This window comes from Solea senegalensis, linkage group LG2, assembly GCF_019176455.1.
Source record: "Solea senegalensis isolate Sse05_10M linkage group LG2, IFAPA_SoseM_1, whole genome shotgun sequence".
Taxonomy (NCBI): Eukaryota; Metazoa; Chordata; class Actinopteri; order Pleuronectiformes; family Soleidae; genus Solea; species Solea senegalensis.
In genome coordinates this window covers 17,275,812-17,303,625 of record NC_058022.1, presented here as the reverse complement: position 1 = coordinate 17,303,625, position 27,814 = coordinate 17,275,812, and the positions used below count along the sequence as shown (strand labels likewise).

The window sequence follows — 27,814 nt, the reverse complement described above, 5'->3', positions numbered from 1 at the left end:
TTTTTACTCCACCTTCTGGACTGGAGTGTAGATGAGGAACTTGGGGGTAAATACACATTTAAATTAAAATAAACTAAAGAAAATAAAAGTTATCGGGGGGTGGAGAGGCTCAGTGGTTAAGACCCTACCTTGTGTACCAAAAGACATCATGGTCGCAAGTTCGATTCCACCCCTGGCTAATTGTACTTGATTCCATTGTAAGTCGCTTTGGATAAAAGCGTCTGCTAAATGACATGTAATGTAATGTAATGTAATCTCTGTCAATTATTTCTCCCATTTAATAATACCAATTTGGTATTGTATTTTGTATTGTTGGAAAGCCTGATTAGCACACCCACAATTTTTGCCAAAATCCCCTGCAATATTCTCTTGTTTAAAGATACCAGGTGTGGGCCAGTCACATGTGTATGACTGGCACCTGGTTTATATCTAATTGACAGAACATGAGATTCTGGAGCCCAGATCTCCAGAATCTGGGACCTAACTCCATCCTGCAGGATGACAACGCTCTCCACCACAGAGCCAGGATCATCACAGAGTACCTCCAGTGTTTGGGAGTGGAGAGGATGGAAAGACCTGCCGTGAGTCCAGAGCTCAATCCAATTGAACAATTGTGGGATCAGCTTGGGCGTGCTGTATGAGCTAGAGGGACCAACACAACCACGCTGGTTGACTTTTAACAACTCCTGCCATCCCAGGCTATGACCAGGCTGGTGACCAGCACGAGGAGGAGGTGCCAAGCGGTTGTGGCTCTGTATGGATCTTGCACTTGCTACTGAGGTCCCGACAGGGTGAAATTAATAAAGTGTAAAAATGGCCAATATGTGTTGTAAAGTGCAATCATCCAATCCACCATATTACAGGGGATTTTGGCACATTTTTTGGGGCGTGCTACCCACACATTTAGCTGTGTTGCTCATTAAACAGAAGCACAATCCTTACAAGCTGTACCTTGTGGTAAAGGTGACTAATCAGGCTTTTCAACAATATATAATAAAACACCAATTGGTATTATTAAAGTGGAGAAATAAGTGACTAAAATAACGTTTCCAAACTTCTTTTTAGGAGTTTAGTAGATTTAACATGTGAAATTCACTTTATTGAACCTGTAACTCTCAGGTGAACCATTATAACTGTATTCCTTTTGAGGTCATTCCCAGTAGATTCTCCAAAAACTTGAAGATTTTATTTTTGTTCTACTTATTTTGTTTGTTTGATTGTTTCCTCTGTATTTCAGTAGTCCAATAGCCCATTGGCGTTTTCTCCTGTGTGCCCTTATGGGTGACTCCTTAGTCTCATTAGAAGCATCAAAAAATTACCACTGTTACTGGTCACTACTGCCACCCTGTAGCAAAAATGGTAATGTGCTATGAAAGGGATAGTTTAAAAAGAAATAAATAAAAAAATGTCATCAGCACAAAATATTTTTTAAATTATTTATTTTAAAATTCATATAGATTTCTGCTTTATCTGTGATCCAAATTCTCAGACTGTGACTCTTTGATGTCGTCTGTGATACTGCGAGTTGAGAGGCAGAAGACGTTTTTTCTCGCAAGGGTCAGTGTGTACGTTTCGCACCAGATTTTGAGCACCGTCTTTGAAGGGATTATCCACACCCATAATATTCATTTAAATTCTACATAAGAACACCAACCCGCCCACCATAGGCTATGATAACAGTTTTAAAGAAAGCAACATTGTGTAATTGGTTGTTGAATTTCAACAACAATATTGAGGTTTTCAGCTTTCAAAAAGCTTTTTAAAGGCAGAGCCAATCTCCTGAATCATGTCAGTGGTGGTGGTCGACCTGCCGTGTTTCTGGAATGCTTGTCTGTTACACTGCCTGGTGAGTGAACAGGCCCCGAATGCTGCAACCATAGATGGATTCACACTGCAGGAGGACAAAAAAAGAGAAAAAGATGAGGAAACATTAAACTGATAACCTTTGAAAATTATTTTATTTCTGCAATATGACACTTCTAAAGAGACAATACTTGTGTTTTTAGAAACTCTAGTCACTAACCCCTGACTGACACCTAACAGCATTACAACAGGAAAAAAGTATTATATTCAAACTTGAACTCGAGTTGGCTGTTGGTCTGTCTGTGAGCAGCATGACTCTCAGAGAGTAAAGTACAGATTTGGATACCATTTCCTGGTAATGTAGGTTGTGGCCCAAGGAAGAAATGATGAGATTTTGGTGGTGATCCATGTACAGATCTGGATTTTAAAGCAATAACAACCACAACAACAATAATAATAATAAAAGTTATTTTTTAAAGTACTTTCAAACATTTGTTAACCTGGCAAGATGGTAGTGTACTGACACTATGGGAAACAAAGCGGCATTGGTGGAGGTTCATAATCTCTTACTAGTTACTCTGTTCACAACTGACATAATTTACAATTTTATAAATATCGGAATTATGACAAAAAAAAAATTATTATCCATTAAATAAAGAAAAGCATCATCACATTTAAGAGGATAACTTTTGGAAGTATTATGGGTTTTTAGGTACATTTTATGTACATTTACTAAAGATGTATATCATTTATCATTTCAGCTCAAAAATGAACACAATAGCAAATAAGTTTGAAGAAACATCTAATCCAGTTTCATAACATGGTGAAGTGAAAGGTTTTGTAAAGGTACTTAAAATAAACAGAAGTTCACATAAAGTAACATTTATCCACTTTGCAGGTCGCATGGTTAAACATATAGAAGCCCTGGTATGGTAATATGCAACCAAACAGCACCTTTGCATTAACTTTGTACGTAATTTGGTCCCACTGCATTATTTTAATCAGGTTCAATGTGAACACACAGTAAACAGCCAAACATGTCTTCACCTTTTGACTGTTCCAGCTGCAGAGGCAGAATAGGCCCAGTGTGCCAGCACACCCATAGATCCAGACAAGAGGTCACCCTGTCCACCACATCTTCTCCCACTGCCCTCAACACTGCATGAGATCACTGTAAGCAACAAGTGACAACTTGACTTAATTGACATATTAGCAGTAATTATACACAAATAAAAATTGAATAATCAGCTGACAAAGTCTTGCTAATACTGTGTATGGGCTTAATATGAACCTTTACTGCCATCCGTTATTAGATCCTGTTCTCCTTTTAGCACCAGAGTCAGGTTGCCCATGGCTACACTGAGCTGCATGACACTGCGTTGATGATCACTGCTGTCCATGGGTTCATGGTACTAAGACAGCAACACACAGAAATCCACACACATTAACACACAGAATCGTAGAAAAGTTGGTGTGTGACGGGAATCTAGCAAAAAACCCACCAGTGCCTCGTACAGTCGTGTGAACTCCATGTAGTTCGGTGTGAGGATACCTTTCTGGTACCCTTGAATAACAGATGGTTGCTGTGTAACTAGCCATAAACCATCCTGTTGAAAACACACACGCAGTAACTTTGCAAATAAAATCTGTCCATCCAACAAATGTGTCCGTTTAAAAGCTGGAACTGAAATTTATCAAGACTTACAGCATCGATGACTATAGGGATATCTCTTGTTTTAGACTTCTCTATCACCTCCTAAAAGAAAGAAAGAAAAAAAGACTTTAGTAATGATAAAGTTATACATCATGCAAAATGACTTAAGTATCACACTTAACGAGCACGCCATCATGTTTTCTTAGGGCTGCAGTGAAACCAGTTCACTCACCCCACACAGTCCTCAGAAGATTTCTTCCCAAATTACCCTAAAGTTAATTCTAGTGTTACATATATAAATACACATGCTGAAAGCTCAAAGTGTCACCAGAAAGATAGAGGCACCAGTACAGCCCTGTGAAGACCTGTTATTCACATTAGTCATGAGCGATCCGATAACAAGAGGAGAACGCTACGCACGTCATCCTTGATGAGTCTCCAGTGACTGGATCTAACTTCCCCTGGGCTGTATGCTAATACACACAGATATCATTTCTGTTTCTGTTTCTGTGTCAATGTGGAAGTGACTGATAACAATGGCCCCTTTTACAGCTGGCATTAAAATGCGTTTCCTGCATTTTAATGCCAGGTGTAAAGGGGGCCAAAAACAACAATGAATATAACTACTACTAAAACACTGATGCTAATGTACTGTATATAAAGACTAACCAAGGACGGATTGTTATCTGATCTGTCAAAAAACTTCGAGGTGGTCAGAAATGCATTGCGACCACACCGAACAGAAGCATGAATGCGATGTGTCTCCACTCCACCCACAACTACGTGACCAGAAATACGTTGGCGGCTCCGAGCACAGCTAGTGTGAAAATTCCACGTGTAAATGCATTTGGTGAAGAAGCGCTATCCCATTGCTAACTGATCACAGAAAATGCCTTCTAATGCCAGGTGTAAATGGGGCCAAGGTGTCGGGATGAGATGAGTGAATCAAAGCGCTGCTGTAACGTGAAAGAAGATTGGAAAATCGGTAAAAAGACTGTAAAAAAAGAGAAAATGTAGACACATGTAAATGAATAACTGTGGATGGAAGAGGGAAGAATAATGTGTTTTGCTCATTTCAACATGTGTTCAAAATCTGACAAAACTGAAATCCACAGTATTTCTTTTTTGTTGTTCTTTTCTTTTTTACTTTGTGACCTTGCTTGTTCTGAATGGGATGTCACATTACAAGCTGTCTAATTTTAATTTGTACACGCAAAGCTGGTGAATGAAAATGGTGAATAAAAGTTTTGGGTTTTTTAAAGAAAAAGATTGAGGCACTGGCTACAAATAAATCAACGTATGGGTGCTGAGAAGTGTAAAAAAAAAACTGAAGCTGGTCAGAGGACGGCACACCAGCTGAGTAGGTAACATCAACTCCATCCTGAGGACCGATTGCTTTCATGCATGCTCAAGAATGTAGCTACATGTGTCCCCAAACTACTTCCTAATGTGGTTTTTGTAAATTGGGTCTGAGGAGGCATTCAGAGCAAAAAAAAAATTTGTATTCAGGACTTGGCTCTGCAACAAGGGCCTTTCTGCATGGAGTTTGCATGTTCTCCCCGTGTGTGCGTGGGTTCTCTCCGGGTTCTCCGGCTTCCTCCCACAGTCCAAAAACATGCAATGTGGGGAATAGGTAAATTGGACACTCTAAATTGACCGTAGGAGTGAGTGTGAGAGTGAATAGTTGTTTGTCTCTATCTGTGTGTGGCCCTGTGATGGACTGGCGAACTGTCCAGGGTGTACCCCGCCTATCGCCCGATGTAGCTGGGATTGGCACAGCACGCCCCGCGACCCTCTGGTGGAGGATAAAGCGGTTAGATGATGACTGACTGACTGACTGACTGCCTACATGTAATCTGATTACTCTGGGCGATGTTATTACCAGCTCTGAACAGAGTCTGTGAATACTGTAGTGGGTCAGACGGCATCAGCTGAAAATGGATTATTAAGACAACCTGAGGACGGATTTGCAGTCACACATGTAAAAGAATGCGGTCACATGTCTCCCCAGTGGTGGGCAGAGAAAGAGAGAGACAGAAAAGTCAGGAGGGGCTGAGGAAATAAAAGCACTCTGCATGCAGCTGTGATAAAAAATCAAACTCTAACCATTTGAAAAAGGAAATCAAGGTTAATTAGCATTGGTGGTGCTGAGAAGGGCAAGAATACTTTGAGTTCACTGTGAAAACTGCAGCAGGTCAGAGGAGAGGATGTCAGCTGAGGACACGGTCTCTAATGCTCTGATTCGTCCTGAGGACAGATTTGCGTTCACACATGCTCAGGAATGTGTCCACGAGTTCATGCCACATCTGAATGTTTTTATGAAATCAGAGCTGCATTCACAACGCCTTAGACTTCTACTTAAAGCTGTCCACTTGTGTTTGGATCCCTCAGGTTTCTCTCATCTCTTTGACAATCTCAACAAGACAAGTCAACAGACTTAGTAAACACTAAAGCCATGTTAAATGTGAAATTAAACTCTTTTTTTTATATATATATATATATAGTTTTTTTAAGTCACAGGGAGCCACAGACAGTGATGCACTGGTGTGCAGTTTAACAACTGTTAAAAATAGGCTTCATAAATGTGAATTTAAGGTTTGAGTTCAAGGGAGAATGAAATATTCCACATGCCTTAGCTGTTTTGAGTAATAAGTCTTCTCTCCCTAGACCTGGTCCCACCACAAGGCCGTGGAGTCTTGGCAGCCACTTTTCAATCTCTTCAACTGCATTAGGACTGTCCCTTGATACACACACAGAGAAAGAAACGCATTTGATAGATGTTCTCAATCCCAAAAGTTTTTCTTTTATAGCTAGTCAAATAAATATTAATTGCTTAAACACAGGTAGTGCATTTTGATGATTTCTAACAACACTCATAAGGAATTATCCCTATTCGGTCACAATGTGATGAGGAAATAAAGGTATTTTTTGTCCTTTTCACCACAGTGATAGACCAGAACCAACATTGAGAGTATGAGCTTATTAAATAGTCATTATGGCAGGCTATGACCAAACCTATTGTGAAGTGATTGTGAGAAAGTGCTGTGATGATCACATCAACTTGTAATCTTCCATTCAAAACTGGCAGATGTACTTTAAGCAATCACAAATAATGACCTACTGTATAAAGCATAACTCATAATGGATGCTTACAATAAAGGTATAATGTGTTATTGTACTATCAATAACTCTTTTCGATTTCTATTGAATAAGTCTATCAATATTTTATCTGGATAAATACATGCAATTAATTGAATAAACGATCCAACGTTACTTTCTGACAGAAAAACCATGTACTTACAGAACAGGATGGACAATGAGCTCAGGGCTGTATGATTTGATCACAGTTGCAGCATCTTTGGTGCAGAATACATGAGACAAGTCGGCGCCCTAGAGACAAGACAAAAAACGAAACGAAGAAAGCACAGTCAAGCCACCTGAACCAGATTTCACCTATAATTTTATACTCTGTAAAGTGAATGCTTCATCTGTCGGAATTAGTATTTACCACTTTCAATGCAGAAATGGCAGCGAAGTATGGAGCTCCAGTATAGCTTTGCAGAATGAAGACAAGAAGAATTAGGACAAATTGTCTATAGACTGAATTCACATTAGGTGAGTGCTGTTTATACTGTGGAGGAGTTAGAATTTTGTGTCACATACTCCTGGCATCCTCCAATGATCCCAATGCGTCCATCTTGTCCCTTGTGCTTTTTGGACGTCAGTGAAGGGACTGTTCTCTTTACTTGTGAGATGAAATCATCCTCCATGCCTCTGTGCGATGTGGCCCCCAAGCTGTAGAAGCGCTCCAAAACTAAGGACATAAATCAAGTAGAGAATCAAGTGAAATAATTTTAACAGGCCAGGGTCAGCAGTTAATCTTTGTTTTTTTCCTTCCATGGACACAAAGGCCCCCTTTACACCTGGCATTAAAATCAGTTTTCTATGATCAGATAGCGATCTGATTGCGCTTTACCACATTTACACCGCATTTACACTTGCTATTAACATGTGTCTCCGGTGTCCACATCAAAATCTGATCACAGTCATCCCCCCCTTATGTTGCCTCCCCATCTGTGCGATGCCATATCAACAACAACGTTCGCCGCATGTGAAGTGGCACTATTGTATAGACTCCTCTTTGCTTTTCGAAGCAGGGGAAAAAGACGAGGATGTGCAGTTTTGCTGCCATTGTCACAGTGGAGTGGAGGCACATTGGAGAACACTGATCACCTCTTGACTTGGAAGATTGGATAACAATCCGTCCTTGTTTGTATTAACACCTGTATTTACAAGTGGTCAGGCACTATCCGAGTGCAATCCAATCACAGGAAACGCATTTTAATGCCAGGTGTAAGGGCCAAAAACAACAATGAATATAACTACAACTAAAACACTGATGCTAATGTACTGTATATAAAGACTAATAGGTAACTGACTGCAGGAGTGAGAGCTCCATCACTGAGACTTTACACTATGGCTGAGAGTTTGATGTTAAGCATGTAACTCCCATGTCTTCTTCACACAGTCCACCGCACATGAAACCAAATCCTAATACCTAATCCTTGGGGAACTGAGTCAAACAGTTGATTCTGTTGGGTCAAACAGTCTGTCTGGGGCGAAGAGCGTTTGACATGACTGGACTGGCCACGTGTGCATGACGGGGAGACGCTGGAGAGAGAAGGTGCATGGGCAGCAGGAGATGTCTTTGAGGGAGTGGCAGCAGAGCTGGGTCCGGTGGAGGAAATGCTGGAGAACATCTGGCCAAGCATCTGAAGCATTTGCAGCTCCCTGGTGTGTTCAGCAGCTCTGCGGCGGTCTTCCGCCTGCAAGCGCTGCTCCTCCATTCGGTAAAAACTGTCTTCAGCCTGGGTGCTTTGTTCCAGAAACTGCTCCATTAGCTTCTCCATAGGGAAGTTAGCACGCCTCTTTCTGGGTCGTTTAGGAGGCCTAGCTGGCAAACTCGAGCCCGACTGGCAGCTGTTGTGTGGTCGTACTGAAGTGCCTTAAGTAGAGAAGGGGTGATTGACAGTTATTTGTATATCTTTGAAAATGTGTAATCAAATTATATATGGTAGAATATATGCATTTAGGTTCCATTTAAATGTATTTTTCCAAAAATAGTTGAGGTTTTTTAGTTGTGGTTCTATCAGGTATTGACAAAATAACACAGACTTCGCCAAGCGCATGCCACCATTAAGCCAAACTACATGGCTGTTGACAGCAAAAGAAGGAAAAACATTATTTAGACTTTTAACAAAACCTGGACCTTACATATTCAAAGCCTGCACATCTTTTCCAGCAGGAAACTGGAGTTTGTAAATCACTCACTCCCATCACTACATTCAAATGTGTTGTCTTGTGACTGATGCTTCAAATCCTTGACCCCAGATTGACCTCAGTGACACACACTGGCAGCTGCCGTGCAACTCCAATGTAAATTTAAAAAGTTTTTCTCTGTGGACTTAAATGCAGAAGAGTGAGTGGTATACAAAATTAATATTTCCAGATGAAAAAGTATGACAAACGGTGACATAAAGTGTGAACATAACCTAAAACTATCATAGCCTTAAACTGGCATTGATATAGGTGATCCTTTTAGATAAGTGGCTAAATCGGGTTTTCCTCGTGTCCCCATTGACATACATGTTTTACTGAGTGAGTGTGTCTGCCAGTCCATGACCAAATGGAACCTCAACAAATCACACTTAAAAAAAAAATCTGAAATGTCCCTTTAACACTGATGAACAAGTGAATGGAGGTGACACTTACTGCTGTTTCCGACTGTCACTTTAACAGGAACAGGGATGGGTATGGTTGGGTATTCTAGCTTCACTTCAGTCTCTGCAGGATAAGGACACTCCCCTGTGCTCTCCGAGTACGCATCGTGAGCATCTTCTCCATCCTCCTCCAGGCCGTCCACGGCCTCCTCTCCTCCCGCCCCGCCGTCTATGAACTCCTGGGGGTCAAGCACGGGCCGGTTGCTCAGTATCCCCTCCATGATGTCGTAAAACTTGCAGATCTTGTGATACTGGCCGTTATTCCGTAAATTACCCTCCTTTGCCAGCAGGTACTGTCTCTTTAGGCTTTTGATCCGCACCCTGCATTGTTCCGGCGTCCTCTCAAACCCCATCGCTCCAAGCCTCCGGGCAACGTCGCGGTACACGAAGCTGTTGCGGAAGTTTCCATCCAGCGCCGTCTGGATGTCCTGCTCCCCCCAGATGTTCAACAAGGTTCTCGTCTCAACGTCCGACCACAGGAAGCCCCGCGTCGGGTTCGCTTGCATTGTGGATCTGCGCAGGCTTGTCTGGTCGTTTGGTCACACGGAGTTGGATGGATATGTTGTTGTTGACTCTGCGGATTATGACGGACGTCTGGATCCTGTGAGCTGAGCCGCATCAAAGAAGTCGCGGGGCGCTGCTCTCCCATACACCGTCAACATCGACGAGTGGACGTTTAAGCTGCTCACAAGGACTTACCGAGGGGATACTCATAGTTTTTAACCTGAGAACCTTTACAATAACATATAAATGTGAACTATTTATATGCTAGCAAAAATCTATTCGTCTCAGTTCGTCCTTTTACGTCGCTGGTATAACGCGTCGCGTACTACTTTGACTTGAACTGACTCTGGGTCCGTTTTCCAAGCTATTTTCCACCCTTAAGCTACATTGGATACATTACAAAACTGACCTGTGATCAGTTCTGTTAGGGGGTAACTTCACCTTTTACCCCGCCTGCTCCTCGCCCTTCCCCGGTGTCTGCAGGGTCCTAAAACCCTTAATATAACGAACCCAAGCGGGTCTGAAAACACACGCATGCTGTCAACTCCTCGACCAACATTAGTATAGCTAAGCTAACGTTGTAGCCACGTATGGCGTAGCAGTGATAAACATACACATATACTACAACACCTTCAGTTTACCTTTCTCGTTTAAACACATCATTGTGGCGATAACCGACAGTGCGAGTGTGATAAAGGAAAAGGCGAACATCTGAATCTGCTGCGGCATGTTGACATTCTTCCCTCGCTCTGTCTTTACTGCAGCCACCGACACAACACTTCTTCTTACCCAATGTGACAGTGCGTTTCGGCGCTGATAACTGTGAACACACGGTCCTCAACATGGAACCAGCCAGTGTGTGTACTGTATGGAAGCAGCACCAGCACAGGAAGGAGGAAAAACACGTTTACGGTGCCTTCAAAGCCTCCTCGGAAATTTCGTAGTATCCAACTGAGTGGCCAAACGGAAGTAGCTTATGGCTGCAGTTCTATGATGTGCCTCCTTTGACCACATGTGATCGGATCTCACATTTCTGGGCTTTATGCAAATAAGGATGTCATTTCTGTGTACAAGTTCAAAAATTATGTTCTGACTACAAAGCCCTAGTCACACGGCTGTATCATGAAATAAGATCTGAACAATTAGGAAAAATAAATCATGTATGCATTGCCTATATTTGAGCAGCGGCTACAAATACATGAACTTATGGGCTCTAAATATGCACAAAAAAATACTGTGACACTGCAGAGGGTCAGATGTCAGCTCAGGACAGGCACTAATGCTTTGTCCAGTGTACACCGGTATATTTAACCTATATGTTTGTAAATGCTGATATGCTCCAACTAGGATGCACAATATTATCAACACGATATCTGCAGATATTGGCTTTAAAACACACCACAACAACAGTGGGCTAAATATGCTGCTACCTCCTTAATGCCAGCTGCTGGTGCCCTCTACAACTATTATTTTATTTACGTTTATTTATTTTATTCAATGAAGAAAATGTATATCTACATCTGCTGCGACATGAGTATGAAAAATATTATGTTAATTTCATGACAGAAAATACTGTGACCTCTGCAGTTGGGCGCAGGTAAAAATGTATATATATACATATACATATACATGTTGGTATCGGTTATTGGCCCAAGCAGTCCCAATATATCGGATATTGGAAAAAGTCTAATATCGTGCATCCCTAGTTCTTAAGTTGAATCACACACACACACTTGTTTCACATGACTTTTGTTTGCCAATCATAAATTATAACAAGCGTTAACATTGCGAGACAGGAATGAAGAATTGCATTTGGTGTTTTAACTGGAGTCGAGAGAGAAAAGTGGGTCAAATGTCTACAAGTCTGTAATGTCTGATAAAAGCTACACCCGCCCACTATGGTAATTTTTGCCCTGCGTTCCACCTTGTAGGTACCACAAACAATACTTTCAAACATAACCGAAATGAAGCTTTGTTTAATATTTCCAATGTGTTTATTTATTTTGCAAGACAAAGTAATACGCATCATAACAAATGTGTATGATTAGCTGTTCATACACCTTTCACTATCCTTAATTATTGAATTTTGTTTGTACAAACTGTTTGTTTTTCAAACGTAAATCACAAAACTAAGAGGACACAATTGTATTGTCACGGCACCTCTTCTACATTAGATGTCACAAAGTGCGTCAAACTAAATAAAGCAAAAGCAAATAGGAAAGACAGTTTAATAGCAACATGACGAAAAACAAACAAATGGTGCGTTCACGTCCCGCCAACAGTGAGCCTGGCAGCCATGACTGAGGGTGAAATATTCACGTTTGAAGTTTAGCTCTTCACCTACTTCCTGTTTTACCTCAGTTATTTTATGAACTTGTCTCTGAGAATGAGTTAACTCTGGACTGTCACGCAAACGCAGACTAACCACCGTCGCAACAGACAATGGCGTTTGTCCGAGGAATTTACGAGAAGAAGCGTTAAATGATTTATTTGTTTATTTATTTATTTTTAAAAACAATTAGACAGTGCTTAATTTCCACGACACTATAACATTTTTTAAATACAACGAGAGAGAGGGAGCGAGAGAGGGAGAGAGAGAGGGAGCTCCCTGACTCACTGTCGTTACCATCATGCCCGAGGCGTCGAAGATGAAGAAGCCCGACGTCAAGTTGGTCCTGCTGGGGGACATGAACGTGGGAAAGACGTCGCTGCTCCACAGGTACACGGATAGGAAGTTCAAAGACACCGTCAGCACCGTCGGAGGGGCGTTCTTCCTCAAGCAGTGGGGACCTTACAACATCTCAATATGGGACACAGCCGGTAATAGACTTTGTTCCTTGTGTTTTTGTTGTCCGATATTATATTGCCTTGTTCGATTACCCGAGTTTACTTCATAACGCGTAATCCCACTGACCTGAGGCAATCCATGACATGTGACCACGACCACCTCTGGCAGTTTATTTCACTGGGACATGTGTTATTCATTTTCACATGTTTAACAGTAACATATGCTGTAAACTGCACTGTGAAACTTTTTTTTAGGTCAAAGTAGGGTAAAACAACATGGTAATCCAGCTCACTGAAGGTAAAAACAAACTGAGAATCTTATTTTAATCTCTTAATCTTTGCACAGTCACATTATACTTTTAATATCAGACTTCCTTTAGCTACTTGCTTAAAGGGACTAATAAAACGCCAGTTTTTGCTCGGGACCTTTTGTCATTAATGTAGTTTTGTTTGTTTATATGCATATTATGGTTTATTTGCATATTAAGACAATAAAGTCTCATAAAGATACTCCTCTAAATAAAAGAACTGTTAAACTCTAAAATAGCATTAACAGTAAAGCATAATAGATTTAAATTAGTGGCATCTCAGGTGTTTGTGATGATAACATAGATTTCTGATTGTAGTGATCTAGAGAGGTTATTCCACAGAGATAATCCTCTATATTTCTATGTTAACTGGAATTATAAATAGAAGTTTGACAATATTGCTGATATTTTGGGTGCATCAAAATATCTGAGGACAATTTTAAATGTGTGTGGAAAGTTTTGTTTGAAAATAAATGGTTTGGATTTGGACACATTTAGAATCAAATTCTGTTTGTACTCTAACAGAAAACACACACAAATTAAGATAGTAACATTATTACTGAATATTTTAAATAACGGTTAAATTAACATGAATGTACTGTGCATTAAATGGGAAATGAAAGTGGAGACATTTAGATATTTAGAGTAACAGATCAGCAGATCAATTATCAGATCAGTCTAATTTAGTTCATATTTAATTTATTATCATAATAAATCATCTTTAAATAGAAGATAATTGTGAAGCTCTCCCTCTTGGTTCCGGGAATTTGTGATGAAATGTCAAACATCACAAAGTTACCACGACATCTGTCCTTGAACATCTCCAGTAATCATGAGAGCCCAGAGGACATAAGATTCACTGTCACTTAAGTAAACACATTTGGACATAGTCATTTATAGGCTTATAAGCGCACTGCATTCCAGTATTGCATAAAGACGAATTACTGTAACTCATCTTGGGCTTATACTCACTTCATAAAAATGGTGTTGGTGAGCCACAGAGATAAGGAAAGGCTGTCCTCATCACCAGTTAGCTATTTCCTGTCTGTGTTCCCTAATTTCATGACCTGTGACAGGATGCTGTTGCATGTATGGTGGAGAAATGCCACATCAGCTGAGTCATTTTAAAGCAAATGATTGACTCAGCGCTGACCTACAGTACTAATACCACAATATGACGCTTTGAAACTATGGCTGTAATAGGGGTAAAACTCAAATGTCAGATTGAAACCAGATTTTCCCCCACAAATGGTGAGTCTGATTTCTGTCTACCCTGTTCCTCTTGATGATCACATGACAAGGTTATGACAGGAAGACTTGACTCGCCAGGCTTTATTTTCCCCAAACTGTGTGATATAGTACTTTCCAGAAAGTACAAGTGCAATTGCGACAGACATGTGAAATGGTTCAATAGCTTTCTTATTTGTTGCAAGGGTTAGATTTTCATCTGTCATTTATGATGAACAGATGAGTTGAACAAACCACCTTCTGCTGAGAATAACGCTTGATTGCAGCCCTAGATATTATGTAGCCTCAGTTGTTACTTTATTAGCTATATCATACTGACACTCTGATACAGCAGGGCCGCAGTAAATCCTACCTTCATATATTATTCCCTTTTTTTGCGCAATTCCCATTTTGTATTGTAGTTTTGTGGGTTCAAAATCAAGGTGGATGTTGATGTGCTGTTGAATTGTACTGCATAATAACGACAAGATATAATTGCATAGCACCCCACTGGTATAAGAGTTTGGAAATAGTAATAGAAAGGCCTACTGGTTTAATGCATAATTCAACCACACTACAAACTATACAGCCTTTAAAACGACGTATGTAGTTGAGTGACATTTCTGACATTGTCCCATTATGAAAAGCAAAGGTGTTATTGATAACATTAGCTATGGCTCTGTTCAGTTCAAGTGTCCCAGTAAGACATGGTAGTGTGACAGTTAAACTGAAGAAGTTAAATGCTAAATACACCTGTATTTTTCATACTCTGGCAAGTTCGAACTTGTCTGTGACATTTAAGATTGTGATAGTTTTTGTTAAGCATTCCAAATAAACTGAAGGGCAAGCGGTGTCCCCAGTGTTCACACACAATGTTGGCTTTCAAAACTCTTGCATATTTCAACAACAAAGGTTGTTTCTGTGCTCAAACTGCTGATCGTCCCACAGAATTTCTCCCTGTGCTGTGCTTTTCTGCACTGCTGTACTACAATATAGTTGTAATGTCTCTGTGTTTAAGACTTGAGTTGGTTTCCTTGACCTCCCTGTATTTCCTCAGGTCGTGAACAGTTTCACGGGTTGGGCTCCATGTACTGTCGAGGTGCATCCGCTGTCATCCTCACATACGATGTTACTAACTGGCAAAGCTTAGCTGAGCTGGAGGAGCGCTTCCTGTCGCTGACTGATACTGCTAGCCATGACTGCATTTTCGCCATAGTGGGCAACAAGGTTGACCTCACTGACCCTAAAGCCCAACTGTCCCAGGACTCAAGTGGAGTTTCTGAGGATCAAACCGAGCACGAGGAGGAAAGGACAGAACCACAGGTACTGTCTTCATGTCCGACACCTCCAGCCTCCCCTGCATCCCTCTCTGGGATCACCGTACACAAACAGGTTGCCCATGAGGATGCAATGGCACTTTATGGGAGAATACTACGATATAAGGGCCTGGAGGAAAAGAGCAGCCTGCCTGCGGAGAGGATGTGCTTTGAGACCAGTGCCAAGACGGGCTACAATGTGGATGCTTTGTTTGAGACATTGTTTGATTTGGTGCTACCTTCCATTCTGAGGAAGAGAAATGAGAACCAACAGTGTCCTACGATTGATCTGGAGGAGTGCAGGGGAGCCAGCAGCAAGAGGGCCAGATTCTGCTGCTGAGACGGTGCAGAGCCTTGATTTTTTTTTTTTTTTTAAACAAAGGACAATCAACAGGCCGGTCTGTGATGGTACCTCTTATTGCCTTGATTTAGAACCAATAGCAATTAGGACTTTTCAGAAAGATGTCTTGAGTTTATAGTGTCCAGAGCCATTTCCTGTGTCAGGATAGGAAGTAAATGAGTATTGTTGTCACCTTGTGCATTAAATTCTTCCACCTTAATGACTGACACTACACATCCCTATAATGTGTTTGATGGCAAATAAAACACATAAGTGAACCACTGCTTTTTTTTTAAAAAAGTTCTGATTTAAACTTCACTAATTGTTTGTTGTGCAGCACTATTCACCAGTTGTTATAGTTGCCCTACAAGGTTTTCCTAAATCACAATATTTTTTTTTTACTATTATGCTCTGTCACAAGTTTGATACTGATTTATTTTCCTTTTATGTTCTCTCACTAGCATAATGATCTTTATGTATTATTGCCACTTTTAGAGCTTTCCAATGAGTGTAAATAGTAAATACCCTGTGTCAATTTTTTACCTACACTGTTATAATAAAATGTTTTATTTTGCAGTTTGTCGAGTCTGTTGGATTAAGACAAACTTGTGTGAGAAAAACGACACAGACGTACAACATATGACATTTAATCTTTACAGGCCAATCAACTGATCATGTTATGAAACATAATTACATTGCATTTAAAACAGATGTCATTATTTCTCAGTTCTAGTCAAAGTGTTAATTTCCAGACAGTTGAATGTAGATGAATTAAAAAGTTTGACCTACTTTTTAAAATTGGTTAAAATGCTGTGTGACCAGAGCAAGGATTTTGGATTTTCTGACCTTTGATCCAGGCTGTTTTACATTCTGTCCTGCTGGCAGCTCCTAGGGCAGTGCCATAGTAAGTGGATTTGTAAAGCAAGATGACGGTGGCATGAGTAATGTTAGATAAGATATACATGTTAAGACATGTTACATATAGGGGGTCAAGTTCCTTCAGCTGGTATAAATACAAAGAAAATCAGTGCATTGTATGAATGTGCTATAGGAAAATTGAAGAGCTGCATACTATTTTGCAGTAGTGGATAAATGCTTAAAAACAAGTTAAAGGACTGGATACGTTTTGCAAGAGCCATGGGATAAAAGCAGGATAATTCTGTCAATACTATCAACAAACTATTGTTCAAGACCTCTAATGACACACTCTTCAAGTGGATGAGAGGCAGGGTTAGTGGCTTTATGGTGTGCTGTATAACCTAAACATTAAAAACACGTAAATAAACTGAAGCAGTGCATAAACACAAGCATCTTTGGTTCAGCTGTAGTAGACGGTCACCGATCTGTGTCAAAGTAGCTGAGGTAATAAGTTAAAACAATAAGCACCAATCCACATTTAACATACACATACCTTTCCCATAATGCTGTTAGCTTCATTATGGGGCCTCTCTTGATCTATCTACAGCGGGACATTTTATTCAAAGCTCAAGGATTCACATGGTTATTGCATATCAGGGCTCCATGGCTTGGGGTTTAATCTCAATTTACAGTGACCTAAGTCAGTATTTCAGATCGCCTTAGAGAGAGAAAACACTCGACCACTCAACCACTGTCAAGCTGTCTTTCTGTCAGTAGAGTCTTTCATAAATTCTTCATGCAGACCTGGCAGCGGCTGATACGTGACAGGAGCTGGCCCCCTTTGAGTGTCTCTGCTGCTGGTTTAGCATGGAATGACTGATCGATGGAGGTTAGCCAGAAGCTGTTCTTGTTAGCGAAGTAGTGGCATGTCCCCTTGGCTCCGTTGCACTCAATGAACGGCGCTGTGCGGAAGTCCTCCAGGCAGGAGCCAGGCGACGACAGGGACTGCCCTCCACCTTCGCTTCCTGCTGATGTATGCTGTTCACACGAGTGAGAAAACAAACCAACAATAAACAGATCCTTCTCACAAAGTATTTTTCTGCGCAGTCAAGGACTGATTCCTTTCTCACAGACCTTTGTTGTCTAAAAACATTGTTCTTAATTCCAATAAACATGGGAGCTGTACACTGACCCACTGCCACTGCACAAAAGTCAGATGTTCTGGGAAATGATGTCCTTCGTAGGAACAAATGGTCCATTGTGTAACATTCAGTTAGGTTTATTAGCTAAAATGGAATGCTGTACCCATAAGTATGTCTGTATTCGTCTTAGAAGCTTTTTAAATGTATATCAGACAAGGACACACCAGCCAGGGAGCATGCATTTTATATTTTGAAGTGGAAACCTACAATGCTACAAAGATGAATGCTTCCGCTCACAAACATAAACATAAAACACATAGAGAAGAACGAGAAAACGGCAGCGATTGGAAGAGTGGAGAGAATAGTGAGTGTTTATATCCTGTCTGGTACGCAAACGGCCTTTGTAAGTTCTCTGCTTAAGAAAGGGAGGGTTGAGCGGAGACTCCCTGTTTGTTGCAACTGTTGCACTAAGCACCTTTGGCTCCTGAAATGAAATCAGTACTCACCATGATGAAGGAGTAGCCAATCCACAGGCTGCGCCAGCCCACAGGACACTGTGGGATCGTGATGTCCTGGCTGTGGACAGCAATGGCAACTGATGGAGCCTCGCACACTGAGCAGCGGCTGATGTATGGTTTAATCTCTCCCTCCTCCACGGGCATCATAGGAAGAGGCGCAGTTGTTGACAACCAGTAGGACTTATCATTTCTGCTGGCGTAGTAACACAGGTCTCCAGGGTTGCAGTACAGGAAGGGCATGGTGCTGAACTTGGGGAGGCAAGAGCCAGCCAAACCTGACAAGGACAAGCGGCCACATTTACAACTGGAATAACAGCAAATGCTGAAAAACTGTTGCACAAGGAGAGAAAGAATACTTGGTGGAATGATAAGGCAACGTTGATTATCCAGTCACCTTTACCTGAGGTTTGCTCACATTGGTCAAGAGTTAAACTGAAGATACTACACAGCAGTACACTACACTGAAGAACTACTCACAGCAGACCAAGCAGCAAAACCCCCAAATGTATTCTTTTTTTATTTGTTATAGGAAGAATGTGTTTACTCTTCTTTCAAAACATATAGTTTTGTATTATAGAGGCTCCTACACCTGGAGCAAGTATTGAGACAATGTAAAAATCAAACAGAAACTGGCTGGCAGGCATGCAATAATTATATCGGCTCTGCTTGAAATGTGAAATGCTTTCAGCGGGAACACTGGTTACTCAACGTGCCTGCAAATGAACTGTCATCAAAATCTACTGAACCCTGTGGTATGTCTTCTGGTTCACTGACTCACCATGTTTAATGCTGAATTATAAAAAAAAATAATGCATTCTGACAGGACTGTACTACCGCAAACCTCACGCTGGCACATGCCGAGAGTCTACACAGTAGACAGACAGATGGACCAAAAATCATTTTGAAACAGTAGTTTGTTGGAAACAATTTGTTTGTCCCCACTTACCGAGATCCTGGTTGTGAGCCTTTTCCTGGCCTTCGAAGTACAGCAAGCTGTAGCCGTCCCAGAGTTTAGACATTCCCACAGGACACATGGGCTTATGATCGGACTGACTGTGTTTCACCAGTAGGTACCCAACACTGACACTGCGGCCAGGCATACCAGGTAACCCAGGGATCCCAGGGTTGCCACGGTGACCTATTGAACAATGTGAAGTCAGAGCTGTGCTTTGCAAAGTCATCTAAAAGTCGAAAATCTGTATATGGTTTTGCACTTTATGTTTTATGATGGATATGGACACACTATATATACATACATCTAAAAATACTTAAATTCTTTGGCAAATGCAACTTTTAGGCTGATGATATATACAATAACAGACCAAACAGGATTTTAACCTAATTACACAGTAACACAGACCTATATGGGGGATTATCACACAATTGTCTTTCAAACCAAATCTGACAATCTGACACATAGAAATGTTTTCAAAGAGGAAGTTTTTAATGAAACTCCTATTACTCCTGAAGATTTCCTTTAAATTCTTAAACTTCTGAGTTATGACAGCCAAAAAGACTACTGGTTTGTTAACGTAAACAACTCACACAATAAATGACAAACCAAATCAAAAACCTATTGGTAGCTGGTTCCCTGTTCAGTTCTTCACCTACTTTAAATCCTTTCATCCAGGTTCATCAACCTAATCTTAAACTGCCTCACAGTGTCAGACATACCTTCCATGCCCTGTAGACCGGGGTGGCCAATATGTCCAGCGTCTCCACGGAATCCAGGTGTTCCCGGTGTGCCGCCAATACCCGGCATGCCCTTTGGCCCAAAAGGTCCTATGAAACCTGTACAGTAACATGTTTACATTGATGTAGACGGACAGGACTTTTATTTCACGGATGCTCAGCAACAAATGTTTGATTAGAATGACTAACCTGGATCACCAGGAGGACCATGCGGCCCTGGTTCCCCTCCGACCCCCCCGGGTCCACGGATACCCTGTGGTCCTGGAGGGCCTCTCTCTCCTGGAATACTGATGGGAATTGAAGGAGGACCCTGGGAACCTGGAACTCCACGAAAACCTGCAGCAGAGATGGGTTATGTTATGACCTAGATAAAAGGGCACATGTGTGATTTCAACTGGGCAGTGGGTACATTAGTGCACAATTAACCTGTTGCTCCAGTGTTTCCTTTTGTACCGACTGGGCCTCTTTCACCCTTCACACCATTTATACCAGGAACTCCCATCAGTCCTTGCTCTCCTTTCACCCCTGTAAAACAATAGCATATCAACAGTGACAATGTAGCAGTTCATCAAGTTAATAAGCAACAAACAACTGCTCGTGTATCATCTTTAGGACCTCAAACTTCAATTTGTTTTGGTTTATAATTTACTTTATAATTATTAGTTTATAAAATATAATTTTATTGCCAGTTATTTTTATTTTTTTTAGATTATTGTATTATATTATTATACAATACTAGTATTGTGTAATGTATTATGTTTCACTGACATTAAGGTTTTATTAGCATGTTTTCTATTATTATTACTACCCTTAAAGGTGCTACATGTAAAAAAAATATTACATTAAGACAAGGAAAGATTAAGATGAAAAGAAAAATTTCAACTAAAATACTGGATGAACTGATGACCTTGAAAACTATTATTGTTGTTATCCTTATAATAATAATAATAATAATAATTATTATTATTATTATTATTATTATCATCATCATCATTATTATTATTATTACTATTACTATTATTAGTATTATTAATAATAGAAATAATAATAATAATAATGATAATACTAATACTAATAATGATAACTCAACCCAAAGGATGAACACATATGAACTACAAAAAGACTGAGCTGCCAGAAAAATATATCATGCATCCAATGGAATGACATCATGGTAATGTAACCAAAGGTTGTGGTTAAGGCTTATCACTGAAAATATTTCATTTTACGTTCATACCTTTTTTCCCAGAGACACCATGGGGTCCCTTGTATCCCAATGAACCTTGATCTCCTTTGAATCCTTTCCTACCAGGGATTCCAGGAAACCCATTAAAACCACCAACACCCTTTTCTCCGGGGGGAGCACCCACACCAGGAAGTCCTCTGGGTCCAGGGAAACCTGAGAAACAAATTATGGGTTAATAAATATTAAAAAACTCAACATTAAAACTCTCTGTGGCCCTTATACTTACTTAATTATTTGATGCACAGTGTAAATTACAGAGATTTAGCTCATAAATCTATCAAAATAAACAATACTTGTTCTCTGGCTTTAGCATAAATAGACAATTAACACTTTAAATCAGAGTAATACACTAATCAAAAGTATAACCTCCTCCATCAGCATTTTTTCATGTAAACATCAACAACAACAAAAAACAAAGTGACCTTTTTCACTGTTTCTAGATCATTTTTTTCACCTTGTAATCCTTTAGCTCCTGGAAATCCCAGGTCACCTCTAAGTCCTGGTCTACCTGCGGTCCCATCTGGTCCAACGGGGCCACGGAATCCTGGTGGTCCAGGAAGACCGTGGTCACCTGAAATGAAACATGTGATTGTTCCACGTCTCAAAATGGTTACGTTACGCTGCAGCATATTGATTGATTCTCTCAGAAGACTGAGGGCCTCCAGTCTAACAGGGCCTTGTGAATGTAGCAGAGTACCGGCTAACCTTGAGGTCCTTGGAAGCCTTTCAAACCCGCTGTGCCTGGAAAACCTGGTTGGCTGTTGGGGTCACCGCTCTCTCCTCTCTCTCCTTTGGCTCCTGGCTCCCCAGCTGGTCCAATGATATCCAGACCTTTTGAAGATATGGCCAGAAAAAAAAAATCAGACACATGCCGCAGGTTTTTACGCTTTTTATAGAAGTTTACTTGCTGCTGTTGAAGTGTTTATCTACATTATAACATAGCTTGTTGTGTTGTGTTTATGACTCACAAATTCAGCTTATCCCTTACCTCCAGACTCCACGTTTGGTATGAGTATATTTGACTAACTGTCAAGGGAAGTCTTAAAACCAAAATTGTGTACACATAGTAAGAAACTATTTATAAAAATATGCTTCTGGGACCTTTAACTTGTAAATAAAAAGCTATATAAAACATAACTGGTCTATTTTAGAAAGGATTGTTTATCACCACTATTTTTTAGTGATGTGGTTAAATACCTGGATTTCCTGGGATACCCTTTTGTCCTTTCAATCCATGTAACCCATAAAGACCCTGCAAGCCAGGGAAACCTGCACACATGGATAGAGATTGAATGGTGGAATATGGTGGATTACAAACATTTAAAGAGGGAACAAAAAAGTAGGCACAGTGGTCAGATTTGTTTACCCTTGTTTCCTGGGAAACCAGGAAAGCCTGGGCTTCCATCTTTTCCAGGAACTCCAGGAAAGCCTTTTGGACCTTGGTTCCCAGGAGTTCCCCTCTGCCCATCTGAGCCTACAGAAAAACAAAATGTTATTATGTTATTCGGGTACAATGCACAACATCTAATTAACATACTTAAATTGAACTTGAGGTGAGAAGTCTCTCTTACCTGAGAAACCTGCTATTCCTGGATCACCCGGTTCTCCCCTTTTCCCTTCAATGCCATCAAATCCAGTTGTGCCCCTGTCCCCAGTATTTCCTGTTAATCCTCTTTGACCTGTAGGAGTATTAAGTCATTCACATCAGCCCAAAATGAGACCGTAAACTGGTTCTGATCAAGAATATGCATGTATGTATGTTGTATTTATGAGCAAGTACCGGGTTCTCCTTGGAAACCATCCTCTCCTCTCAATCCTGTAGCTCCTGGAAGGTCTATACGAGGGCCTTGATCACCTATAAAAGTATTCCAAAATGTATTAACACACTGGTTTTAAAATTGGCATCTAAATCTCAAGTGGTCTGGAGTAACTTAACAAGAATGTACCTTTGACCCCCTTTTTTCCTTTGTCTCCTGATGCACCGTAGGCCCCACGGCTTCCTTTAATTCCCTGAAAAGTAATTAATGAGCAATTAAAGGACATGCATTTGTTTAATATAAATGCCTGAGAAGTTGTGATGACATTGCAGAGTGGTGAAATCAGAGGGCATACCATGAGATATTCTGATCTTTAGCCCCTAGCATGTGTTCAAAAACAATGAATCCTTCATTTTCCATCATGAATACGCGATTCCTGTTCTGACGTCTATTGATTGCAATGCTAACTTTCTTCTTAGAATTTTCCCTGAGTCAGCTATAACCAAAAGCTTCATCAAAAAGGAAGGTTTTAAGTCTGGTAACTGAAGGCTCTGCCTCACATTCTACTCATATAGACTCTGGTAACCACAAGTAAGGACCAAAGTGATTTGTTGGGATGACAAGGAAAACTAGTTCTTTGATGTTACATTACATTACATTATGATACATGATGTATGATGGAGCCTGGTCATAAGTGTTTTGTGTGTGAGGGGGAGGATTTTAAATTGAATTATAATAATTATCTGTGGCCAGTGCAGATAAGCTAATACTGGACTCTCGCTGTCTCTGTTTCTACAATTGTTTTCACCTTGCTGCCATCCATTCCTTGAAAACCGCTTATTCCTCGATTCCCTGTTGGGCCTGGCATTCCTTTTAGACCTGGGAGTCCCTGAGCACCTGGATCTCCATGCTGTCCTTTGTCATTGCTGGGCTCTCCAGGCAAACCATGGCCTCCTTCCCACCCAGGCACACCAGGGAAACCCTTCAAACCTAGCATAAGAAAGAGAAAGGAAGGGTTGAAGTCAGGCTTGTGATGCCAGGGAGGCTTAGAGGGAGTTCAGATCAGGATATCAGTGAAGCGTCACACCTCTAGGTCCAGTGAAACCATGCTTTCCTGGGTCTCCACGATCTCCCTTGAGACCCTTCATTTCAACCACTATCTGGGCAGGGATATGAGGTTTGTCACCAGGTCGTCCAGTCACACCACGCTCACCTGGATGGCAGAAGGAGATGGTCATTTTAAGTGTTTATGCCAAGGCCTCACTTAAACACAATGGACTGATGATTTTGATTAAAAAAAAACAATCTCACCTTGTTTTCCCTTTTTCCCAATCACTCCTTTTGGGCCAAATTGTCCCTGCACGCCAGGTTCTCCCTTTTGTCCACTGACGCCCTTCAACCCATGAACACCTCTGTTCCCCTCAAAACCTGACATGCCAGGGGAGCCTTTGTAGCCTAGGTAAGACAGAGAACATTGGAATAACGAACTTCTGCCCAAAACCCACATGAATTACTTACACAACTTACTTACCCCTAATTTTTTACACTGTGAGTACAGAACAGCTTATCAATTTGAAGAATCTGAGGAACAAACCTTTCATTCCCGGCACTCCTGGTTGTCCATCTATACCTGGCAATCCTGGGTCACCTGGTGAGCCATACTCTCCAGCAACGCCGTCATTACCGTATGGTCCAGGGGTCCCTTTTAATCCAAAAGGACCTGGAGGGCCTGGTTCCCCCTCGGTTCCCCTTTCTCCAGTGAAACCTGGTGAGCAGGATGATATTCCACAAGGAACAAGCATGTCATACGTGAAGAACAATATTTAGGGACGGTGGTGTGTTGTGTGTGTGTTTGTCTAACCTGGCTGTCCAACAGCACCATAAGGCCCAGGTGGACCTGATTGTCCAGGGTCACCAGGATAGCCATACTTGCCAACTGGCCCAGGCCTTCCTTCCTCTCCCTGTAGGCCATGAGGGCCATGCTCTCCTTTGTGACCAATCATACCAGGCATGCCTGCCATTCCTGGTTTAAATCAAGGAACAAAAAACATGAAACAACAGAAAAGAAGAAAAGGTTAATGAAATCATCAGTAAATGGGGCAACAGACAACTTTTGTGTTTTCCTCAGAGCTGGGGTTGTGCTGTATTATAACAAAAACACTCTCAGGGCAGATATAGGGTGAATGTTGTCAATGTGAGATAACACAATTTCTTCGTATTGTAGTCTTTCCGAAAAATAACTCCCCAGTGGGCAAAAGAATAACGCAGTCAAAGCAAGGCTTATAGAGGATCAATATAAATGTGGAAGGTGTTGTTTTCATATGGCTAATACACTGAGCAAATCATTTCAACACCATCATAACAAGTTTAAACCAGAAAATTGTCTATTCAAGCTTTAGGTCAGAACATAAGTGACTATTCATAGCTCACCTGGATAACCGGGATCTCCTTCATCCCCGGTTTCACCTTTATTTCCCAGAAGCCCAGGCAGCCCTTGGTCACCGGGGGCTCCTGGTGATGCTCCAAAGATCTCACCGTGCTGACCCTTCTCACCTTGGTTCCCATGCCGCCCGGGAACACCAGGCAAACCAGGGTTTCCATTCAAACCTTTCTTGCCAGGAACTCCCAGGTCTCCCCGAGGACCAGCAAAACCTTTGTTAGAAAACAATAAAGGTTAATAGATGAAATGACTAGGACTAAGGACATATCTGATTTGAGTTTATCTACTCGACTATCTCTGTTTTCTTGTCATTTCCTACCTGGAGGCCCAGGAAGGCCACCTACGCCTGGATCTCCTGTTTCTCCTTTCTCTCCATCTGCTCCATCTAGACCCGGTGGTCCCTTTTGACCTATGAGTCCTGTTGGTTCCAAGAATATACAAATGGCAACAAAATGACTCAAAGCTATAAACCTGCAAGCCATACAAAGCAATAACCTGTTGACCTATTACCTGGAAAACCTGGTAACCCATCTGGTCCTGGAGGTCCAGGTGGCCCGGGGGGCCCTGGATTTGCACCGCAAGAACCTAATAAGAGAAACCCAGTCTTTAGGGCAACATCGTGGATGGGAAAATAAACTATTTGGTGATTTCTGTCTACTACTCAGTATGGGTTATTTTTTTGGCGCATGTAACTACCATTAGCTTGTATTTCATGACGTCAAAACACTAAAATTCAGGGTAAATCATATACATTTAAAAACATGATCATGCACACAATCAAATAAACCAAAGGCAAAGTTGTTATAAAAGAGCTGTTACAAAATAAGCAATAAGGTGAAAATGTTATGATACCAGCTACCTGTTACATCCACCTGTCCTCCATCTCCTGTCGGTCTACAGTCACCTTTCAGTTGCAATTGAGAGCGTATGGAAGAGAGAGGCATTCGGAAACAGAGTTATTCAAAAGCACAAGCATTATCTCAAACAAGCTCTGCTGCGGCTGGTTTGAAGGATGCAACCTCTGCATCAGGGAGACAACAAGAGGCGAAGAAAGAAAAGTTAATAATAATATATATATATATGTCATGCTTCCTCGTTTTCTCATTCATTCCCGTTTCATTGCTTTGTATTATTTTACAAAAGTGGGCATTTGTTTAGAGAGGCATGGTTAAATGAAATCATGTAATACGACAAGGCTCCAAATGTGAAATAGATAAGAAAACATGCCTCTCACCTGGGCTGCCAGGTGTTCCTGGAATTCCTGGAAAGCCTGCAAGACCGTCATCACCGGGTAAACCACGTTGGCCTTTTAGAGCCCCAAGTACTGCACCTGGTTCTCCCCTCAGCCCGGCTGCACCGGGTCGACCGGGTAGACCTGGGAAACCTTTGTCTCCAGGCTCTCCCCTGGGACCTTCTCCCTGTAGATATGAACCAGCGCAATCATTATTAAACCATTAATGCATCCACTATTTGCAAAGAGTGGTGAGGAAGGGAGGATTTAGAGAATGTCAGTATGGACATGACTGAAGGACTCACTGAAAAACCTCGGTTCCCAGGGAAACCAGGCACACCGCTCAGGCCTGGAGCACCTGGTGTTCCTGGCTCACCGTCTAGTCCAGGATCTCCTCGATCTCCATGGTATCCTGTGCAGATCATGAATCAGCAAACATGTATATGTGAACACACATTGAGAATTGCCCTCTAAAATGAGATTAAATAACTTTTCTATTGCACCTTTCTGTGTGGCCACTGCTGTGTCCCCTTTTCTGCCTTTTGGGCCTGGTTCCCCAATGAGTCCACGAGAGCCCTAACAGAAAACACGTAAAAGATATTAATATGATATATGATTTTTGTAAAGAAAAAAACCCCAAAGGATTCTCTTGATTTTTCTTACAGGGAACCCATCATCTCCTTGGAGACCAGGGTCTCCACCATCACCCTCCTGACCAAACTCTCCAGTCATTCCAGCATCACCACGCTCCCCGACAGGGCCAGGTAGTCCAACTGGAGCGTTTGCAATGCTGCACTCACACACTCCATGTTCACCTACAGGCGCACAAGAAAGGACACAATATGGTGCATTAGTGCATGACGGTCAGGTCAGTTTGCAACTAGTGGAGTCGCCCTCTGGTGGCTAACTGCTGGTGTGTGTGTGTGTGTGTGTGTGTTTATAGGTCACATCTTCAGGCTTTACAAAATGCATTTTTTCTTATGTGTTGCTGAGGGAAAGTTATGATTCATTTTATATCACATATTTAAAAAACAACACAAAAACGATAGTAACGATAATTGTGTCACAAGTCACAAAATAAAAAAATGACTCAGCTAACCTTGAACTGTTTCCAATTTTCACGAGTTCAATACATTTTAAGTATAGTATAGTTAGTGAAAATGAAAAGAACCACATTGTTGTCACCTCTGCGCGATAAGTTTTAACACAGTAAT

General features: G+C 41.2%; 3 protein-coding genes across 5 annotated transcripts in view; 1 reads left to right on the top strand and 2 right to left on the bottom strand.

Annotated features, from left to right (window-relative positions):
• Positions 1-1,422: 1,422 nt before the first annotated feature.
• naxd (NAD(P)HX dehydratase) lies at positions 1,423-10,735 on the bottom strand. Of its 3 annotated transcripts, XM_044018175.1 has the most exons (11): positions 9,230-10,376; positions 8,016-8,462; positions 7,121-7,271; positions 6,966-7,011; positions 6,759-6,847; positions 6,089-6,197; positions 3,509-3,559; positions 3,306-3,410; positions 3,095-3,215; positions 2,851-2,974; positions 1,423-1,891 (listed from the first exon to the last, which is right to left on the bottom strand). In XM_044018175.1, exons 1-11 carry the CDS (start codon positions 9,741-9,743, stop codon positions 1,741-1,743), a joined length of 1,908 nt encoding a protein of 635 aa, XP_043874110.1. In that variant the 5' UTR covers positions 9,744-10,376; the 3' UTR covers positions 1,423-1,740. The 3 variants fall into 3 exon arrangements, with proteins under 3 accessions (XP_043874110.1, XP_043874125.1, XP_043874119.1); XM_044018190.1 differs by lacking the exons at positions 8,016-8,462; positions 9,230-10,376 and adding an exon at positions 10,531-10,735; XM_044018184.1 differs by lacking the exons at positions 8,016-8,462; positions 9,230-10,376 and adding an exon at positions 10,383-10,599.
• A 1,076-nt stretch (positions 10,736-11,811) lies between these two features.
• On the top strand, positions 11,812-16,295 carry rab20 (RAB20, member RAS oncogene family). Its single transcript, XM_044019352.1, has 2 exons — positions 11,812-12,561; positions 15,121-16,295. The coding sequence occupies exons 1-2, from the start codon at positions 12,372-12,374 to the stop codon at positions 15,717-15,719; spliced, it is 789 nt and encodes a 262-aa protein (XP_043875287.1). The 5' UTR covers positions 11,812-12,371; the 3' UTR covers positions 15,720-16,295.
• A 55-nt stretch (positions 16,296-16,350) lies between these two features.
• Positions 16,351-27,814, bottom strand: part of LOC122765118 (collagen alpha-2(IV) chain-like) — a 14,298-nt gene continuing 2,834 nt past the window's right edge. The window contains exons 2-28 of the mRNA XM_044019220.1: positions 27,264-27,415; positions 27,104-27,176; positions 26,906-27,012; positions 26,604-26,787; positions 26,229-26,273; positions 25,880-25,954; positions 25,689-25,787; positions 25,360-25,581; positions 24,791-24,952; positions 24,524-24,694; positions 24,241-24,384; positions 24,017-24,142; positions 23,738-23,919; positions 23,119-23,182; positions 22,953-23,027; positions 22,744-22,851; positions 22,539-22,646; positions 22,370-22,441; positions 21,878-22,003; positions 21,627-21,743; positions 21,164-21,325; positions 20,356-20,454; positions 20,119-20,265; positions 19,912-20,028; positions 19,184-19,375; positions 18,226-18,512; positions 16,351-17,615 (exon numbers count right to left, since the gene is read on the bottom strand). Coding sequence (XP_043875155.1) covers positions 17,361-17,615; positions 18,226-18,512; positions 19,184-19,375; positions 19,912-20,028; positions 20,119-20,265; positions 20,356-20,454; positions 21,164-21,325; positions 21,627-21,743; positions 21,878-22,003; positions 22,370-22,441; positions 22,539-22,646; positions 22,744-22,851; positions 22,953-23,027; positions 23,119-23,182; positions 23,738-23,919; positions 24,017-24,142; positions 24,241-24,384; positions 24,524-24,694; positions 24,791-24,952; positions 25,360-25,581; positions 25,689-25,787; positions 25,880-25,954; positions 26,229-26,273; positions 26,604-26,787; positions 26,906-27,012; positions 27,104-27,176; positions 27,264-27,415 — 3,671 coding nt within the window. The 3' untranslated portion in view covers positions 16,351-17,360. The remainder of the gene's footprint in view (positions 17,616-18,225; positions 18,513-19,183; positions 19,376-19,911; positions 20,029-20,118; positions 20,266-20,355; positions 20,455-21,163; positions 21,326-21,626; positions 21,744-21,877; positions 22,004-22,369; positions 22,442-22,538; positions 22,647-22,743; positions 22,852-22,952; positions 23,028-23,118; positions 23,183-23,737; positions 23,920-24,016; positions 24,143-24,240; positions 24,385-24,523; positions 24,695-24,790; positions 24,953-25,359; positions 25,582-25,688; positions 25,788-25,879; positions 25,955-26,228; positions 26,274-26,603; positions 26,788-26,905; positions 27,013-27,103; positions 27,177-27,263; positions 27,416-27,814) is intronic.